The sequence below is a fragment of the Pelobates fuscus genome, chromosome 12 (assembly GCF_036172605.1).
Source record: "Pelobates fuscus isolate aPelFus1 chromosome 12, aPelFus1.pri, whole genome shotgun sequence".
NCBI classification, from domain to species: Eukaryota; Metazoa; Chordata; class Amphibia; order Anura; family Pelobatidae; genus Pelobates; species Pelobates fuscus.
The window spans coordinates 99,158,520-99,179,326 of record NC_086328.1 but is presented as its reverse complement, the minus strand read 5'-3'; the positions used below and the strand labels follow the sequence as shown (position 1 = coordinate 99,179,326).

Genomic DNA, 20,807 nt, shown 5'->3' with positions numbered 1-20,807 from the left:
TGGGATGTCTGTTACCTTTTGTCCAGTCACACCTCGTACAATTAGACCGGCGGAATCTATATCCGTTTATGAGCTGTTATAGAACAGTTTTTTACCAGCTGTTCAGAATAGTGAATGGCCACATGCATTCACTGTTAACCCGGCTCACGGCCTTTAGCGGAGCCTTGATTTAGGGACCGGTCAGTACTTACTTTACTATGAGCTTCTGCTACTGACTTTAGGCTCCATTAGTCTCCTAGGACTACACATATCAGTACTTAGGTGTGGCTAGACTATCAACACGTCTGTCACTGTACATATTCTTCACACATTTTTTATTTATTATTTGTGGTGTTCGTTTCTTTCCCTCAAGAGGGATCAATAAAGGTTTCTAATTTCTACAATTAAGTTCAATTCAAGCTCCATTACTGGCAATTTGTGCAATTTACTAACGGAGCAAATTCACCTTGGGGTAAAATTCTGATTATGGGTGTATTGGTTTCCTTTCACCCATTTCAGTTTTTCCTTATGCGAAAAATTCGTGTTCGCGACATCACTACCCAAAACTCAGATAAATTGCTATTTGTTTAAAACCAAATGCGCAAATCTACTGATCTTGCTATTGATTATACTTTGATAGTACTCATCCAACTTTATATAAAAACACCTTAATGTCAGCTATCTAAAGCAATTTATAAAAAAATATAAACAATTATTGTACAGTACCATCATTGTCCAAAAAATGAATCTCTCTCGGGCATATGTCCAAAGAGGTTAAATATGATATTGCCCACATTACAAAGTATCAATGCAAGTACTTCATTACAGAAACACTGTCAAATGTTCTTAGCAGTCTAGCAAAAGGTAAGTAAAAAAAAATCAGAGGATAACTTTATGTAAAGCTGAGACTCCTACCAACTCCCACATAAAAGTACAGTATACAATGTATCTCTTTTATTATCACTTGGAGACAGATGCAAACCAATCCACCAATGAATTACTAGCTATGTAGCCATCTTGCATGCCTGCGCATACTGCTTTGTTTTTCTCCCAATAGGGTATCTTCTTTTTAGTAGTTGTTCTTATATTTGACTTGTCTTATTTTTGAACGTTGTGCCTTCTGTTATCAATGACTTGGCCTGGTTTAGCAATTCAGTGTGCCTCTATATCCCCTTGACCCTTAGCTTTTGTAGTTAAATGTTCTCTTTTTCATATCACCTACTCAAAGCATAGCATCACATTTGTCAATTCTAAGCACTTAATAATTAAGTTAAGTACATTTCCTATATTTCTGGATTGTACTTCTCTTAAGCTCTGCATGTTGGGCTGATTTATTATAACTCATTGACAGGACTGAAACAGATCTCACTTCACTGTGATCACATGAACACATTTTGCTCATGACTTTTGTATAAACTTTATATTAACCTACACTGTGTGCAGAATTATTAGGCAAATGAGTATTTTGACCACATTATCCTCTTTATGCATGTTGTCTTACTCCAAGCTGTATAGGCTCGAAAGCCTACTACCAATTAAGCATATTAGGTGATGTGCATCTCTGTAATGAGAAGGGGTGTGGTCTAATGACATCAACACCCTATATCAGGTGTGCATAATTATTAAGCAACCTCCTTTCCTTTGGCAAAATGGGTCAAAAGAAGGACTTGACAGGCTCAGAAAAGTTAAAAATAGTGAGATATCTTGCAGAGGGATGCAGCACTCTTAAAATTGCAAAGCTTCTGAAGCGTGATCATCGAACAATCAAGCGTTTCATTCAAAATAGTCAACAGGGTCGCAAGAAGCGTGTGGAGAAACCAAGGCGCAAAATAACTGCCCATGAACTGAGAAAAGTCAAGCGTGCAGCTGCCAAGATGCCACTTGCCACCAGTTTGGCCATATTTCAGAGCTGCAACATCACTGGAGTGCCCGAAAGCACAAGGTGTGCAATACTCAGAGACATGGCCAAGGTAAGAAAGGCTGAAAGACGACCACCACTGAACAAGACACACAAGCTGAAACGTCAAGACTGGGCCAAGAAATATCTCAAGACTGATTTTTCTAAGGTTTTATGGACTGATGAAATGAGAGTGAGTCTTGATGGGCCAGATGGATGGATTGGTAAAGGGCAGAGAGCTCCAGTCCGACTCAGACGCCAGCAAGGTGGAGGTGGAGTACTGGTTTGGGCTGGTATCATCAAAGATGAGCTTGTGGGGCCTTTTCGGGTTGAGGATGGAGTCAAGCTCAACTCCCAGTTTCTGGAAGACACCTTCTTCAAGCAGTGGTACAGGAAGAAGTCTGCATCCTTCAAGAAAAACATGATTTTCATGCAGGACAATGCTCCATCACACGCGTCCAAGTACTCCACAGCGTGGCTGGCAAGAAAGGGTATAAAAGAAGAAAATCTAATGACATGGCCTCCTTGTTCACCTGATCTGAACCCCATTGAGAACCTGTGGTCCATCATCAAATGTGAGATTTACAAGGAGGGAAAACAGTACACCTCTCTGAACAGTGTCTGGGAGGCTGTGGTTGCTGCTGCATGCAATGTTGATGGTGAACAGATCAAAACACTGACAGAATCCATGGATGGCAGGCTTTTGAGTGTTCTTGCAAAGAAAGGTGGCTATATTGGTCACTGATTTGTTTTTGTTATGTTTTTGAATGTCAGAAATGTATATTTGTGAATGATGAGATGTTATATTGGTTTCACTGGTAAAAATAAATAATTGAAATGGGTATATATTTGTTTTTTGTTAAGTTGCCTAATAATTATGCACAGTAATAGTCACCTGCACACACAGATAACCCCCTAAAATAGCTATAACTAAAAACAAACTAAAAACTACTTCCAAAAATATTCAGCTTTGATATTAATGAGTTTTTTGGGTTCATTGAGAACATGGTTGTTATTCAATAATAAAATTAATCCTCAAAAATACAACTTGCCTAATAATTCTGCACTCCCTGTATAAGGTAGACTTGGAGATTTATTTTGGATTGAATGACAATTCTGATTAAATCAGGCAAGATCTAAGATGAACTGACTCGCTTGAGCCTTGACATGTTTGTTTTCCATTGTGATTAATTTAGCAGCATCTGACATTCTGAACTCCTAATGCTCACAATTGCTCGCTCAACTGATAGAGCAAATAGCTTTCTGCATGTTCAGTCTCCCCAAATTGTGTTATCATGCTCTTTATTTTAACACTCCATGCATCATCATATGCTAACGGAGGTCCAATTGGCCACTCGTATCTCTCTTCAAAGTTATTTCCAAAAATAAATGGATAAAATAAAAAAATAAAAGAATGGAAATTAATTTCTTCTGTTGTTTCAGATACCTTTTTATTGTAGCTAGTTGTAGCTAGTTTTCCATACCTTGCTTACTCTTGTAAGTTCAGCTAGTGATGCCACAGATTGGATTGTAGGAAAGCTTTGTTCTTGTTATAGGTACTCAGGGAACCTTACAACATTAAATTCATATTAATCTATGTATAGCTTAGTATCCTGATACACAAAACACTTACAAAATTCACTTTACTAAACCCTGCACAACTAGCTACATATTAGAAAAATATTATAAAAAGTAATAAATTGGTTAACAACATTATAGCAAGATTATATTACTGGTACAATACTCAGTATTGGGATCAGTAATAGGGACTGATCTTTTAAAATATTGTTTTTATTGGATGATACCAGTACTAAAGATGGCTGACATCTGATAGGCTAAGGATAAATTATTTATCAAATATAATGGGTTATGGGTACATGGTGTCAGAATCACTCTGAAGAAGACAATCGTTGAAAAAGTGTTAGTGTGTAGGATGGACAGAATGTTATGTAGGATAGAAACAAAATCTATGATAATGATTTCCTAGTACTGTGCTGTCAAAGAAAGAGCCAATGCAAGTCATCTGAACATGTGAGTTATATATTCAATGACCATCTCATGAAATTCAACCGTCAGTTATAAACTACAACATATTGGATCTTTCTCAATTGACTTTAGTATTATTGTTATCAAGTTTAATTGTTAGTGTTTTGAAAAAATGCTAAATATAAGTATTATTATATTTATTACATCATTAGCACCCCTTTCATTGTTTGTCTGATTTTGCATTCACAGGAGTACATTTAAGGTATGTTTTGTAGAACCTCTCAGTGTTTGATCTCTAATGTTCAAACATTGCTTGACTCTCAGTTTTTATATTTGTCTGATTACATAGATAATGCATTGAATAATAATATATATTTTTTTAAAATAAAAGTTACAAAAAAATAAACATTTAATATTGCAGTATGCAATGATACCTTTTATTATTGGACTAATATAATATTTCAAAGACAAGCTTTCAAGAGTTTTGTGCTCACACGACCCCCCCACTCTTCTCTCCTCCCCTCTCCTTCTCTAACATCAGTTGTTTTAAGTGTTGAACTCTATCGGATTGATCAGTATTGCTCCAGACCTGAGGAAGAGAAGAAAACTCTTGAAAGTTTGTCTTTGAAATATTAATTAGTCCAATAAAAAGGGTATCATTGCATACTGCAATACTCTGGTATTTTGGTATCTTGTCTAATGGATTGATATGGCTAATCCACTCTACACTAAAATTTATTTTAAATATGTCTAATGCTTTTTACTCTTTTATAGGCAATTAAGTATAGCTTACAATACAGTAACATTTTAAATATTCATCTTATATTTGCTTACTTAAAAGTGTGTTGTTTGTGTTGCACTTAGGAAAATAACTTCTGTACAGATGTACTGTCATCACCAGGATTTGAAACTTGCTTTTCCATGATTAATACTCTTCCATATTTATATACCTGCATAAAAGAGCTATGCTACTGTGATAAAGGAAATGAAAACAACTGTCTTTGTTCCACATTTTCTGAACTGTCATATCAATGCATTCATGCTGGTGGCAAACCAGGAACTTGGAGAACACCAACCACTTGTCGTAAGTTTTATAATATTTTAAGTATAACATACACAAAACAGAAAAAAACTTAAAATGAATCTGCATTTATGGCAAAGGAATTGTATTTGTGGCTTACACTAAAACCTACATGTCAAAATTAGACTAAAAATGCTGTCCTTGAAAGACTCTCCAACTCAACTTGGCTATTGTTTCTTTCTAATTTTTACATTGTGATTTTCATTTAATTTGAAGATTAGTGAATAAATCTGCCCTTAAGGATAGAGGTAATAGACAGTGTTTTGAAAAGACAGGGTTTTAGGCTATTATACTAACAGTAAAGTAATGAAGTGGGCATATACAGTTGTGCTCGAAAGTTTGCATACCCTGGCAGAAATTGTGACATTTTGGCATTGAAAATACGACTCATCATGCAAAAAAAAAAATGTATTGAAGGATAGTGATCATATGAAGCCATTTATTATCACATAGTTGACTCATTTTTTTTTAAAATAATTATGATAACAGAAACCACCCAAATGACCCTGAGCAAAAGTTTACATACCCTTGAATGTTTGGCCTTGTTACAGACACACAATGTGAAACACATGTTAAAATGTCAATTAAAGGTTAATTTCCCACACCTGTGGTTTTTTTCAATTGCAATTAGTGTATGTGTATAAATAGCCAATGAGTTTGCTAGCTCTCACGTGGATGCACTGAGCAGGCTAGATACTGAGCCATGGGGAGCAGAAAAGTACTGTCAACAGACCTTCCAAGGTAATGGAACTTTATGAAGATGCAAAAGGATATAAAAAGACATCCAAAGCCTTGAAAATGCCAGTCAATACTGTTCAATCACATATTAAGAAGTGGAAAATTTGGGGATCTCTTTATACCAAGCCAAGGTCAGGTAGACCAAGAAATGTTTCAGTCAAAACTGATACAAGGAAAAACCCGCAGGTAACCTCAGGGGAAACACTGGCTACTCTGGAAAAAGACAGTGTGGTTGTTTTAAGAAGCACAATATGATGATACTTGAACAAAAATGATCTGCATGTGTTGCCAGAAAGAAGACTTTACTGCACCAATGCCACAAAAAAGCTGGTTACTATATGCCTGACAACACCTTGACATGCCCCACAGCTTCTGGAACACTGAAATTTGAAATGATGAGACCAAAATAGTTTTATGGTCACAACTAGTGATGTACCGAACTATTCGCTGGCGAATAGTTCCTGGCGAACATAGCGAGTTTGCGTTCGCCACGGCGGGCGAACACATACGCGTTTCAATCCGCCCCTTATTCGTCATCATTGAGTAAACTTTGACCCTGTGCCTCACAGTCAGCAGACACATTCCAGCCAATCAGCAGCAGACCCTCCCTTCCAGACACTCCCACCTCCTGTACAGCATCCATTTTAGAATCATTCTGAAGCTGCATTCTTAGATAGAGGAGGGAAAGTGTAGCTGCTGCTCATTTGATAGGGAAATGGATAGCTAGGCTAGTGTATTCAGTGTCCACTACAGTCCTGAAGGACTCATCTGATCTCTGCTGTAAGGACAGCACCCTTAAAAGCCCTTTTTAGGGCTAGAACATCAGTCTGCTTTGTTTTTCCTGTGTAATCTAATTGCAGTTGCCTGCCTGCCAGCTTCTGTGTCAGGCTCACAGTGGATACTGGGCCCACTTGCCCAGTGCCACCACTCATATCTGGTGTCACAATAGCTTGCATTTAAAAACAAAAACATTGTTTTCACTGTAATAGATTGAATAGCAGTTAGTTGTCTGCAAGCGTCTGTGTTAGGCCTACAGCGTGTACTCTGCCAACCTCTGTCAGTGCACAGTGCCACTCATATCTGGTGTCACAATAGTGTGCATTTAAAAACAAAAAATGTTTATCACTGTTATAGATTGAATAGCAGTTAGTTGTCTGCAAGCGTCTGTGTGTCAGGCCAACAGCGTGTACTCTGCCAACCTCTTCCAGTGCACAGTTCCACTCATATCTGGTCTGGTGTCACAATAGCGTGCATTTAAAAACCCAAAAACTTTTTTCACTTTTATAGATTGAATAGCAGTTAGTTGTCTTCAAGCGGGTGTCAGGCCTACAGTGTTTACTCTGCCAACCTCTGCCAGTGTACAGTGCCACTAATATCTGGTTTCACAATAGCGTGCATTTAAAAACCCCAAAACTTTTTTTTCACTGTAATAGATTGAATAGCAGTTAGCTGTCTGCAAGCGTCTGTGTGTCAGGCCAACAGCATCTACTCTGCCAACCTCTGCCAGTGCAAAGTGCCACTCATATCTGGTGTCACAATAGCGTGCATTTAAAAACCCAAAAACTTTTTTCACTGTTATAGATTGAATAGCAGTTAGTTGTCTTCAAGCGGGTGTCAGGCCTACAGCGTGTACTCTGCCAACCTCTGCCAGTGCACATTGCCACTCATATCTGGTGTCACAATAGCGTGCATTTAAAACCAGAAAACTGTTTTCACTGTTATAGATTGAATAGCAGTTAGTTTTCTGCAAGCGTCTGTGTGTCAGGCCAACAGCGTGTACTCTGCCAACCTCTTCCAGTGCACAGTTCCACTCATATCTGGTCTGGTGTCACAATAGCGTGCATTTAAAAACCCAAAAACTTTTTTCACTTTTATAGATTGAATAGCAGTTAGTTGTCTTCAAGCGGGTGTCAGGCCTACAGCATGTACTCTGCCAACCTCTGCCAGTGCACATTGCCACTCATATCTGGTTTCACAATAGCGTGAATTTGAAACCAAAAAACTTTTTTCACTGTTATAGATTGAATAGCAGTTAGTTGTCTTCAAGCAGGTGTCAGGCCTACAGCGTGTACTCTGCCAACCTCTGCCAGTCCACTTTGCCACTCATATCTGGTGTCACAATAGCTTGCACACATAGTACCACTAATCCAAAAAAAGATGACAGGCAGAGGCAGGCCACCCCGCAGGGGCCGTCGTGGTCGTGGTGCTGTGATTCCCTTTTGCCCTAGAAAAATGCCCAGTTTTCCGAGGCCACGTACCCTGAACTTGAAAAGTTCTGAGGACATAGTTGACTGGCTAACACAGGACACCCAATCTTCTACAGCTTCCACTCGGAACCTTGACGCACCATCCTCCTCCAGCTTAGCTTTGGGCACCTCTCAAGATACCACTCACCCGCCTGCTGCCACCACCAACACTAGCACCACAGCTGCTTCACTTTATCTGTCAGAGGAGTTATTTACACATCCATTTGAAGACATTAGTGATGCACAACCATTATTGCCAGAGGATGTAGACAACAGGGATATGTCTCAGTCAGGCAGCATTACACACATGGACGTACGGTGTGATGATCATGATGTTGTACCCGCTGCTGCTTCCTTTGCTGAGTTGTCAGATACAAGTGAAGCGGTTGATGATGACGATGCGTCCATGGATGTCACGTGGGTGCCCGCTCGTCAAGAAGAAGAACAGGGCAAAAGTTCAGATGGGGAGACAGAGAGGAGGAGGAGGAGACGAGTTGGAAGCAGGGGGAGGTTGTCGCAAGGAGCTAGTGGCACAGTCAGACAGCATGCATCGGCACCCGGGGTCAGCCCGACAGCACGCCAATCAACGCATGATGTGTCCACCACCAGAATGCCGTCATTGCAGAGCTCAGCAGTGTGGCATTTTTTTGTGTTTCTGCCTCTGACAACAGCGATGCCATTTGCAACCTGTGCCAAAAGAAACTGAGTCGTGGGAAGACACCCACCTAGGTAAAACTGCTTTGCATAGGCACATGATTGCACATCACAAACGCCTATGGGATCAACACATGAGTACAAGCAGCACACAAACTCAAAGCCGCAATCCTCCTCCTGGTGCAGCATCTTCAGTCACATCAACCACTGCTGTCCTCCTTGCCCCTCTCAATCATCCGCCACTCCGTCTCTTGCCTTGAGCAGTTCCCGCTCATCTGCCCACAGTCAGGTGTCTGTCAAGGACATGTTTGAGTGTAAGAAGCCAATGTCAGAAAGTCACCCCCTTGCCCATCGTCTGACAGCTGGCTTGTCCGAACTATTAGCCCGCCAGCTTTTACCATACAAGCTGGTGGAGTCTGAGGCGTTCAAAAAATTTGTAGCCACCACAGTGGAAGGTACCCGGACAAAATTTATTTTCACAAAAGGCAATCCCCAACCTGTACTCGATTGTGCAAAAGGAAGTAATGGCATGTCTGGCACACAGTGTTGGGGCAAGGGTCCATATGACCACTGATACCTGGTCTGCAAAGCATGGTCAGGGCAGGTATATCACCTATACTGCACATTGGGTAAACCTGCTGACGGCTGCCAAGCATGGAATGCGTGGCTCTGCAGAGGAGTTGGTGACACCACCACGACTTGCAGGCAGACCTGCTGCCATCTCCTCTACTCCTCCTACTCCCTCCTCTTCCATAACCTCCTCGGCTGAGTCCTCTTCTGCTGCTGCGTCTTGCTCCACATCAACGGCACTCCCCCAGCTCCCCAGGTACTATTCCACATCCCGGATACGGCAGTGTCACGCCGTCTTGGGTTTGACTTGCTTGAAAGCAGAGAGTCACACCAGACAAGCACTCCTGTCTGCCCTGAATGCACAGGTGGAAAAGTGGCTGACTCCGCAGCAACTGGATATCGGCAAAGTGGTTTGTGACAACGGAATTGAAGTTGGGCAAGTTGACACAAGTGCCGTGCATGGCACATGTGTGTAATCTGATCATACAACGCTTTGTGCATAAGTACACAGGCTTACAGGATGTCCTGAAGCAGGCCAGGAAGGTGTGTGGCTATTTCAGGCGTTCCTACACGGTCATGGTGCACTTTGCAGATATCCAGCGGCGAAACAACATGACAGTGAGGCGCTTGATTTGCGACAGCCCGACACATTGGAATTCAACACTCCTAATGTTCGACCGCCTGCTCCAATAAGAAAAAGCCGTTAATTAATATTTGTATGACCGGGGTGCTAGGACAGCCTCTGGGGAGCTGGGAATTTTTTTGCCACGTTACTGGACGCTCATGCGCAATGACTGTAGGCTCACGTGTCCTTTTGAGGAGGTGACAAACCTAGTCAGTCGCACCGAAGGCACCGTCAGCGACATCACACCATTTGTTTTCTTCCTGGAGGGTGCCCTGCGAAGAGTGCTGGATCAGGCCGTAGATGAGCGTGAAGAGGAAGAGTTGTGGTCACCATCACCACCAGAAACAGCCTTATCAACATCGCTTGCTGGACCTGCGGCAATGCTGGAAGAGGATTGTGAGGAAGAGGAGTCAGAGGAGGAATGTGACTTTGAGAAAGAGGAGAAAGACCAACCACAACAGGCATCCCAGGGTGCTCCTTGTCACCTATCTGGTACCCGTGGTGTTGTACGTGGCTGGGGGGAAGAACATACCTTCATTGAGATCACTGAGGAGGTGGAACGGGAAATGAGTAGCTCGGCATCCAACCTTGTGCAAATGGGGTCTTTCATGCTGTCGTGCCTGTTGAGGGACCCTCGTATAAAAAGGCTGAAGGAGAACGACCTGTACTGGGTGTCCACGCTACTAGACCCCCGGTATAAGCAGAAAGTGGCTGAAATGTTACCAAATTACAACAAGTCGGAAAGGATGCAGCATTTGCAAAATAAATTAAAAAGTATTCTTTACAGAGCGTATAACGGTGATGTCACTGCACAACGGGAATCTAACAGGGGAAGAGGTGAAAGTAATCCTCCTCCTCCCACGACCACACCGGCAAGGACAGGATGCTTTAAAGACGTGTTGTTGATGGAGGACATGCAGAGCTTTTTAAGTCCTACGCATCGCCACAGCCCTTCGGGATCCACCCTCAGAGAACGACTCGACCGACAGGTAGCAGACTACCTCGCCTTAACTGCAGATATCGACACTCTGAGGAGCGATGAACCCCTTGACTACTGGGTGTGCAGGCTTGACCTGTGGCCTGAGCTATCCCAATTTGCGATAGAACTTCTGGCCTTCAGTGCAGTAGGAGGTATTGTCACTGAGAAGAGAAGTCGCCTAGGTCAAAAAAGTCTAGATTACCTCACCTTTATTAAGATGAATGAGGGATGGATCCCGAAGGGACTGACAGTTGGCGATACTTTCGACTAAAAAAGGCTTGATGAGATGAGCTGCCTTGGGCTAAAAATGGACCACACGCTGCTGTATTTTAGCTCTGAATGCCGGTTGACTTGCGTGACTTATCCGCCACCAACTAGGGTTCAAGCCGCAATGTTTTAGGGCACTTTCTGCCTGGGAAAAAACATCAATTTTTATGGCCGCTGCTACAGCAGCGGCTGCTACAATACCTATTTTTTCAGGCATGTGTACATGCCTAATTTTTCAGGCCTCTGGTGCTGCACTGTGGCTTCAAAAACCAAACCAAAAAAAGACACATAACAGGGATTAAACTGATAGGAATAGTACTACTTAACACACCACTCCTATCTGGTGGCACATTAGATTGCACGCGCAGTGCCCACATTTGAAGTAGGACGACCGACCAAGCATCTTTTCCATCTCCCGGTTCCTAAAATCGATGCCATATACAAATCCCCTGATAGGGCACCAGCTCGTTATTCTCTTGGGTGCCAGCTCGTTATTCTCTTTTTCACTTCACTAGGGACACTTTACTGCACTATGGGCACTTAGACCCACTCTTTGTCTTGCACAGTGTTATTCCTTGCCAGCATCTGTGATGGGAAATCAGGCAGTCATCTAAACGTTTAGATTGAGCTTTAGCTTAGAACACCCTTGAAGGTATTTAAGGAGATTAGGGCTAGTTTAGAGGATTCTTCTTAGACCTCTCTGAGTCTTTATAGCCCTTCTACCTATCCAGCATTTCTGTAAACTAGCTAAGAAAAAGGGTGGCTGTGTGTCTGTGATACATTTAACTTTATATCACCTTATTGACACTTTTTATGACAGCATCACTCCGGTCTCCATACTCTCTGCCTATACCCATCTTTTTAGAGGGAATTTCCTTGCCCCTGGCAATATTATATAATAGGTAATAGTATTACCATTATTACACAATTAGCCACTATAGGGGAATGAGTATAGTATCCCTTTGTTATTTATAAATGATACAATAAAGACTTTTGTCCATTACTCAATTTACTTTAACAAAGGGTACTAACCACGGTATTAGGAAGCATTGCTCTGCTTTCCCTTTCTCCCTCTATTATACACCTATGCTCACTAGGATTTGGAGGTATCACTTTATTATAGTTGTCTAACCTTTTCCTATGCCAGTTTTAGATCTCCTTCTTGGGAGTTTTCTTTTTTCAGTTTATTAGCATACCTGGGTACAAGCCCTCGGTGGGGCTGGCACCACCACCTGACCACATTTCCTCGTTTCTTCCACTCATACCACTTTTTCCATCTTTGAAGGAGTTTGGCGAAACAAGGAAATTGTCCTCTACTCGTAACAGGGATTAAACTGATAAGAACAGTACTACTTAACACACCTTATAATAACGCAGAGAGAGGCAACGCAGACAGAGGAGTCTGAAGAAGAGGAGTCAGATTAGGAAGGTGGCTTTGAGGAGGTGGAAGACCAAACACATCAGGCGTCCCAGGGGGCTTGTTGTCACCTTTCGGGGACCCTTGGTGTTGTACGTGGCTGGGTGGAGGAAGAGACCTTCAATGACATCAGTGAGGACAAGGAATGGACATGGCTAGCTTGGCATCCAATCTTGTGCAAATGGGGAGTTTGTGGTTGTGCAAATGGAGGAACAGTCCCTATTCTGCTCTGTGTCAGTGTGTATCAGGGTCCCTGAGGACAGGTGTCAATCCATATCTGCCAAGTGACCCTATGTAGGAGGAACAGTCCCTATTCTGCTCTGTGCCAGTGTGTATCATGGTCTCTGAGGACAGGTGTCAATCCATACCTGCCAAGTGACCCTATGTAGGGGGAACAGTCTCTATTCTGCACTGTGTCAGTGTGTATCAGGGGCTTTGAGGACAGGTGTCAATCCATATCTGCCAAGTGACCCTATGTAGGGGGAACAGTCCCTATTCTGCTCTGTGTCAGTGTGTATCGGGGTCTCTGAGGACAGGTGTCAATCCATATCTGCCAAGTGACCCTATGTAGGGGGAACAGTCCCTATTCTGCTCTGTGTCAGTGTGTATCAGGGTCCCTGAGGACAGGTGTCAATCCATATCTTCCAAGTGACCCTATGTAGGGGGAACAGTCCCTATTCTGCTCTGTGTCAGTGTGTATCAGGGTATCTGAGGACAGGTGTCAATCCATATGTCAAGGTGTCAATATGTCATATGTCAGGTGTCAATCCATATCCAATGTGATTTCGGAATGTTAGGTGATTTATGCCCTTTATGGATTAAAACCAGACTCTGCATCAACTGTGTAATTTTCCATGGGAGTTTTGCCATGGATCCCCCTCCGGCATGCCACAGTCCAGGTGTTAGTCCCCTTGAAAAAACTTTTCCATCACTATTGTGGCCAGAAAGAGTCCCTGTGGGTTTTAAAATTTGCCTGCCCATTGAAGTCTATGGCGGTTTGCCCGGTTTGCCGGTTCGCGAACATTTGCGGAAGTTCGCGTTCGCCGTTCGCGAACCAAAAATGTTATGTTCGCGACATCACTAGTCACAACTATGTTTGCAGAGGGGTCAACAAGGCCTATAGTGAATATAATACCATCCCTACTGTAAAGCATGGTGGTGGCTCACTGATGTTTTAGGGCTGTGTGAGCTCTAAAGGCACGGGGAATCTTGTCAAAATCGATGACAAGATGAATGCAGCATATTATCAGAAAATACTGGCAAACAATCATTCTTCTGTATGAAGGCAGCCCATGGGACGCTCTTGTACTTTTCAGCATGACAGTGACCCTAGCACAACATCAAATTGGCCATCCAGTGGTTACAGCAGAATAAAGGTGAAGGCTCTGGAGTGGCCATCACAGTTTCCTGACCATAACATCATTGAGCCACTCTGGGGAGATCTCATACGTGCAGTTCATGCAAGACGACCAAAGACTCTGCATGACCTGGAGGCATTATACCAAGAAGAAAGGGCAGCTGTACCACCTGCAATAATTTGGTGCCTTATAGATAACTATTACAAAAGACTGCACACTCTCATTGATGCTAAATGGGGCAATATATGGTATTAAGAACTAAGGGTATGCAGACTTTTGAAAAGGGGTCATTTCATTTTTTTCTTTATTGCCATGTTTTGTTTTATGATTGCGTCATTCTGTTATAATCTACAGATGAATAAGAAATAAAAGAAATGTGTTTTGCCTGCTCACCCATGTTTTATTTAAAAATTGTACATATATTACCAATTCTCCAAGAGAAAAAAATAAAGAATGCCCTCTAGATGGAGGGGGGAGGGTTTAGAGTATGTCTTGAGGATATCTTAACAGGTTGTAACCCTTGACTAAACCAAAAAGGAAAAAAGGTGTGAACCAAAGACTAAGTCTGAGGTCCACGTGATAGAATCCTCAAAATTATATGAATAAAAACATATTTATTGGATAACCTAAAAATACACACACAAAAAAACCCACAAAAATAAATAAATATATACTCCACATCTAAATAAATGGGGAAAACTATGGAATATCGCTAATCAGGAGAACAGGCAGATCTATAAAGAGGACTTCATAAGGGGATGATAAGTAAATGTGTAAATAGGTGTCACCACATATAATTAAATAAATTGATGAGTTCTATCCGAACATTCTTAAAAAAGGGGTGCTGCTTCCTAAATCTTATAAAGGGGTACTGCTAGGTTTCTTCATGCTAAAATCCATTATAAATATCTAGACATAGAATGTAATATCTGTGTTTCTGACTAAACTGTAATATTAAAAAGATCACCTTTATTGCCCTTATGTCACAGCACATTGTGTGTCTCACTTTTTGGGTTGAGGGTCATGTCGCTAGACCGAGCATACTAAGGACTTTGGCATATTGAAGGGGATTTCTTTTTGGCAATGATAGCCAGTATACTTCTGTGGAGGGGTACGTATTGCACTAGTACATAGTATAATCTGGCCAGCAATCTTGCAAAGGAAGCTTTAACCAGTGCAGACCATACTCAGGCAGAATATAGTCCTAGCTGAGAGAGGGGTTCTGTATTTCTGGAAGGAACTGCTTTCTATCTGTATTATTAGATATATTTGCTACATTTGGATTATACTCTATTTAGTGTGTTGCTACATTTTTGTAGCGGTTATGTGTATCCATTAGAAGCTACTAGGGATACATTGCTACATGGACTATAGGTATCATCCACTACAAGTACTTATGGGTTTACTCCTTATTCTACTACCACTTATTTTTTAAGGTGGAATGTTTGGATAGAACTCATCAATTTATTTAATTATATGTGGTGATGCCTATTTACTTATCATCGCCTTATGCAGTCCTCTTTATAGACCTGCCTATTCTCCCGATTAGTGATTTTCCATCGCTCTCCCCATTTATTTAAATGTGGAGTGTTTATTTATTCATTTTTGTGGGGGGGGGGGGTGTTTGTGTGTATTTTTATGTTATCCAATAAATATGTTTTTATTCATATACTTTTGAGGATTCTATCACGTGGACCTCAGACTTAGTCTTTGGTTCACACCTTTTTTCCAATTCTCCAAGAGCATGCAAACTTTTGTGCACAATTAATATGTCCTGCCTATGCTATATAATACAGTATGTTAATAGTGATGTCCCGAACAGTTCGCCGGGAACCGTTCGCGAACTGTTCGGTCCGCGCCCTATTCGTCATCATTGAGTAAACTTTGACCCTGAGAAAAGAAAAAAATACTCATTCACTGACACATATGCCCAGACGGGTACTGTGCCAGGAAAAAGTTGTACAACCCTATAGGGGTATGCTAAACAATTAAAAGAAAAATATTTATTGAAACTAAAATCACTTAGTCTCCTGCCAAGTTAGATACAAAAGTAGGGTAGGTATCAGCCAATAGCAGAGCTGTAGGTCACTGTCCAAAAAAGAGAGGACTAATATATGTATGCTGCAAGCAAACAGTCTATATACACTATATAGTCTAGGGATCACCCAAGAATCTCTCTATCTGTTACTCCATACTAACAACTAAAAAGCTGCCTAAGAAGGAACTCTGTTACCTCAGCATAGCATGATGCTAATGCCTACTATTACTACTAGACCTAATGAGGGACTAAGATAAATATCCAAGTGCTACTACCCACAACCCCAGTGCATAGTGAAAAAAGATCAAAATAAATAAAATAAAATAAAGAAAAAGCCCAACGCGCGTTTCAGCGTATCAAGACGCCGTCGTCAGGGGCAAATACAAAAAGCTAGATACATCTCCCGCTCCTTAAATAGCCGGTATGTGATCAAACATACCGGCAACAGCTGATTGCCCATAACGGGTACTTGCCTTTCATTGGTCTAGATGAAACAAACGGTCCACCTATCTAGCGACCGGGACCTGTGCCAGCCAATCCCCTCCATGCTTCCCACGTGATGGCTACGTCATTGCCAAGTCACGCGGGCGGGGAGGGAAGGGGGCGGCAAGTATCAGCTGAACCTCCTCCAGCAAAACCACCGATACTCTGAGTCAGGCGGACGTCACCAAGTGGGCGGAAAACTCCTCCCCCAGTGCTGACAGTACCTAGTGAACCACTAGGACGTCACTGAATAGGGGGAGTGTCCATGCTCGATAATTTAGTGACAAGGAGGTGAAAAATTGCATTCATTTATGCACTGCTAATTGGCAAAATGAAAATAAAGGTCCCCCTCAAGTCAAGAGGGGAATTAAAGAACCGCTCTATTATTAACCCCTACAGTATAAAGGGGATAATATATAGAGACCAGTGGAGAGACCCATATTAGTAATGGTCAAATGCATAGCAGTGGCTCATGTTGTTGATACTTGCCGCCCCCTTCCCTCCCCGCCCGCGTGACTTGGTGATGACGTAGCCATCACGTGGGACGCATGGAGGGGATTGGCTGGCACAGGTTCCGGTCGCTAGATAGGCGGACCGTTTGTTTCATCTAGACCAATGAAAGGCAAGTACCCATTATGGGCAATCAGCTGTTGCCGGTATGTTTGATCACATACCGGCTATTTAAGGAGCGGGAGATGTATCTAGCTTTTTGTATTTTGCCTGACGATGGCGTCTTGATACGCTGAAACGCGCGTTGGGCTTTTTCTTTATTTTATTTTATTTATTTTGATCTTTTTTCACTATGCACTGGGGTTGTGGGTAGTAGCACTTGGATATTTATCTTAGTCCCTCATTAGGTCTAGTAGTAATAGTAGGCATTAGCATCATGCTATGCTGAGGTAACAGAGTTCCTTCTTAGGCAGCTTTTTAGTTGTTAGTATGGAGTAACAGATAGAGAGATTCTTGGGTGATCCCTAGACTATATAGTGTATATAGACTGTTTGCTTGCAGCATACATATATTAGTCCTCTCTTTTTTGGACAGTGACCTACAGCTCTGCTATTGGCTGATACCTACCCTACTTTTGTATCTAACTTGGCAGGAGACTAAGTGATTTTAGTTTCAATAAATATTTTTCTTTTAATTGTTTAGCATACCCATATAGGGTTGTACAACTTTTTCCTGGCACAGTACCCGTCTGGGCATATGTGTCAGTGAATGAGTATTTTTTTCTTTTCTCTGTGTTTACTAATTAAGGGTTACCCTCTGTTCATCAGTACAACCCGGTGACTTCCTTTTTTGGACTTCAGGTTTCCATTTGGAACCTGGAGTCTACCTATAGACAGTTAAACTTTGACCCTGTACCTCACAGTCAGCAGACACATTCCAGCCAATCAGCAGCAGACCCTCCCTCCCAGACCCACCCACTTCCATGACGGACCGGACCTCGCGCGTGTTCGCAACCGCGAACACGCTATGTTCGCCGGCGAACTGTTCGGGACATCACTATATGTTAAGTCTTTTCAGAAGGTAGAAAGGTGAGCTAGTTCAATAAAACAAAAATACATGTTGAACACTGAAATTCACAGATTGTTTCTGGATGTTAACACAACCACAAAAATATCCTGGCTACTTCTAAAATGATAGGAATGAATATTTTGAGTTTAGGTATGAAGATGGAAAAATTGTTGCAGAATTTTTAAAATTCATTTATTTTAGGGTCAAATTTGCCATTGTGAATTCTCCACAATTTAGTTTAGAAAAAAAAAAGTTTTACAAAGTTTAGAAAATGCATTGAAAAGCTGGAAATCCCCTTTTTTTCTATATTTTATTTTATGTTTTTATGTTTATAAATTTACAAGTACAATCAGGTCATGTTTATTCATATATTTAAAATGTTGTGAAATTATTCTGTACCATCCATAAGACTGGTTTCCTTAACTAAAACATTAGTTCTGTCATTTTATTATCATGTCATCATAAATCTTCTCACCATATACTACAAGAGAACCCAGTATATAGTAGACATGGAAAGGGATCAAGTTCGTATTCATTTTTTCACTTTTTCTGAGTGGAGAAATTGGCTTGATCGGTATATCCACAGCTAATCCCCCAAATAACTAAAAAATTTTAATGTATATTGTAATATGACCTCACAACTTGTTAGGTTATGAGTAAAGTTTAACCAAATTTGACCATACATGACATTAGAGAACTTAACAACAATTATTTCAATAGCATGTCTTTATTTATATAAGTAAAAGCCTAAAGTGCCCAGAAAGCAGTCTTTAGAATGGCAAAGCATAATGGAAATGTATGTCTTGAAACATATGAGGTTCTAGCATAGGGGCATCTCTACTCTGATGTACCTTTTATATTATCCACGCAGAAAAAAACTGTCCTCTCAACTTGGAATACCTGGAATGTGGATCCCCTTGTAGTGATAGCTGTTCAGATCCAGAAAGAGAACTCACCTGTGATGATTATTGTATAGCAGGCTGCTTTTGTCCGCAAGGTAAGGCTGTTAACGAAAATGTTTTTTTGCATCTTATCACAGTTCATCTATAACATAATGGGCAAATAAAATAAATATGAACTTAATTCAGTTAGTAAAACTATTGAATTAGTAAAGGTACACACATTTGCTATTTTTGCTATTTTTAGCTATATACTCCTTGTTTGATATAATTTATTAAAGAATATTTTTAAAGGGTTAATCTTTGATGACATCAACAACCAGGGCTGTATACCTTTTGAGAAGTGCTACTGTACCTACAATGGCGAACTATATGCCCCAGGAACATCATATGCAACTCCTTGTAGGTCTTGGTAAGTTAAAACTTTGCAAATATGAATTTTATTTCATACAAAATGATGCATGGATACACTTGGGTTTTCTTTTGTATATTTAGCACATGCTCAGGTGGGAAGTGGGACTGTGTGGATATTCCATGTTCTGCAACCTGCTCCATTGAAGGAGGGTCACATATTACCACATTTGATGGGACAAATTATGATATTCTTGGAGACTGTACCTATGTCATTGCAAAGGTAAGACTGTAGAATTTAAAATCTTAATATATTTATGTAGACATGTTTAAATATTTTGATATAATAAGAAAGTCTAACTTGAATTTTATAGAATATTGAATAGGAATAATGGGAGATGTTAACAGCTACTTAGCAACTGCCTATACATAGTGGCAGCCACTAACTCTCTTTCACTACTGGAAACATTTTTGCAGTCAGCATACAGCCACTAGTTGCTATCAGTAACAAGCACTTTAGTAAGTAGCAGCTGGCAGGTAAAAAGTAGAAACAAGATTAGAAACAAGGCCTGGGATTTAATGGCCATTGTTTTTAATTGCAGTTCACTTTACGGACTTGGAATGTCTTTAATTCTCATGACCAGAAAGTGTAACTCCCTGAAGATCATCATACTATTTTTTTTATGTAATACAGGACATTTTCCATATCTGTTTTGTCTATAAATTATTCATGAAATTCAAAATTCACGTAAAAATCCTTATTCTTTTAAATATTATTTTTTTCACATCAATCTAAGCTCAGTACCACCATTGCAAATATATTAAACAGCAAAAACTATGAGATACTGTATTAACATAAGTATTCAGACTCATAACTCAGTCCTTAGGTTAAGCAACTGTGGTAGTGATTTGATAGCATCAAGTCTTTTATGGTATCATGCAACAGGTTTTGCAATCCTGAATTTGGTTACTTTCTGCCATTCATCTCTGCAGAGAATATTAAACTATTTCAGGTTGGATGGGGACCATCAGAGGACAGCCATTTTCAGGTCTCTACATTAATGTATATTGGGTTCAAATCCAGGCTTTGGCTGGTCCACTCAAGGATATTCATAGAGCTATCCATGAACCACTCTTGTTGTCTAGGCTATATGCTTAGAGTCTTGTTCTGTTGAAAGATAAACCATTGGCCCAGCCTAATGTGCTCTGGACAAGGTTTTAAATAAACATATCTCTGTGTTTTGCTGCATTCTGGTTCCTTTCATCCTTGACCAGTCTCCCAGTCCTGCCACTGAAAAGCACATACAAAGCATGATGCTACCACCACCATGCTTCACCATTAAAATGGAATTGCGCAAGTGGTGAACAGTGACTGGCTTCCTCTAGACATGACATTTTGAATTGAAGCCAAACAATTCAGTCTTGATTTCATCGACCAGATAATCTAGTTTCTCGTGGTCTGAGAGTTCTTTAGATGCTTTTTTGTAAATTGCATGTGGAATTTCATGTTTCTTGCAATGAGGAGAGACTTCTGTTTGGCCAGTCTGAAAAACAAATACACAGTTAAGATAAGCTCTAGCATGTTAACTGAGTATAGATATAATAGCAGTCAGCAAACACTAATAGTAAGGGTTACCCCCTCAACACCTTACTAAAAGATATAGAGAAATCAATATACACACAATATAGTTAGCACTAATATAAAGTCCAATAAGTGCACA

General features: G+C 40.8%; 1 protein-coding gene across 1 annotated transcript in view; it reads left to right on the top strand.

Annotated features, from left to right (window-relative positions):
- Positions 1-740: 740 nt before the first annotated feature.
- The window catches only part of LOC134578521 (mucin-5AC-like), a 108,167-nt gene continuing 88,100 nt past the window's right edge, over positions 741-20,807 (top strand). Inside the window, exons 1-4 of the mRNA XM_063437505.1 lie at positions 741-843; positions 18,708-18,833; positions 19,030-19,147; positions 19,231-19,369. Of these exons, the coding sequence (XP_063293575.1) occupies positions 741-843; positions 18,708-18,833; positions 19,030-19,147; positions 19,231-19,369 (486 nt within the window). The remainder of the gene's footprint in view (positions 844-18,707; positions 18,834-19,029; positions 19,148-19,230; positions 19,370-20,807) is intronic.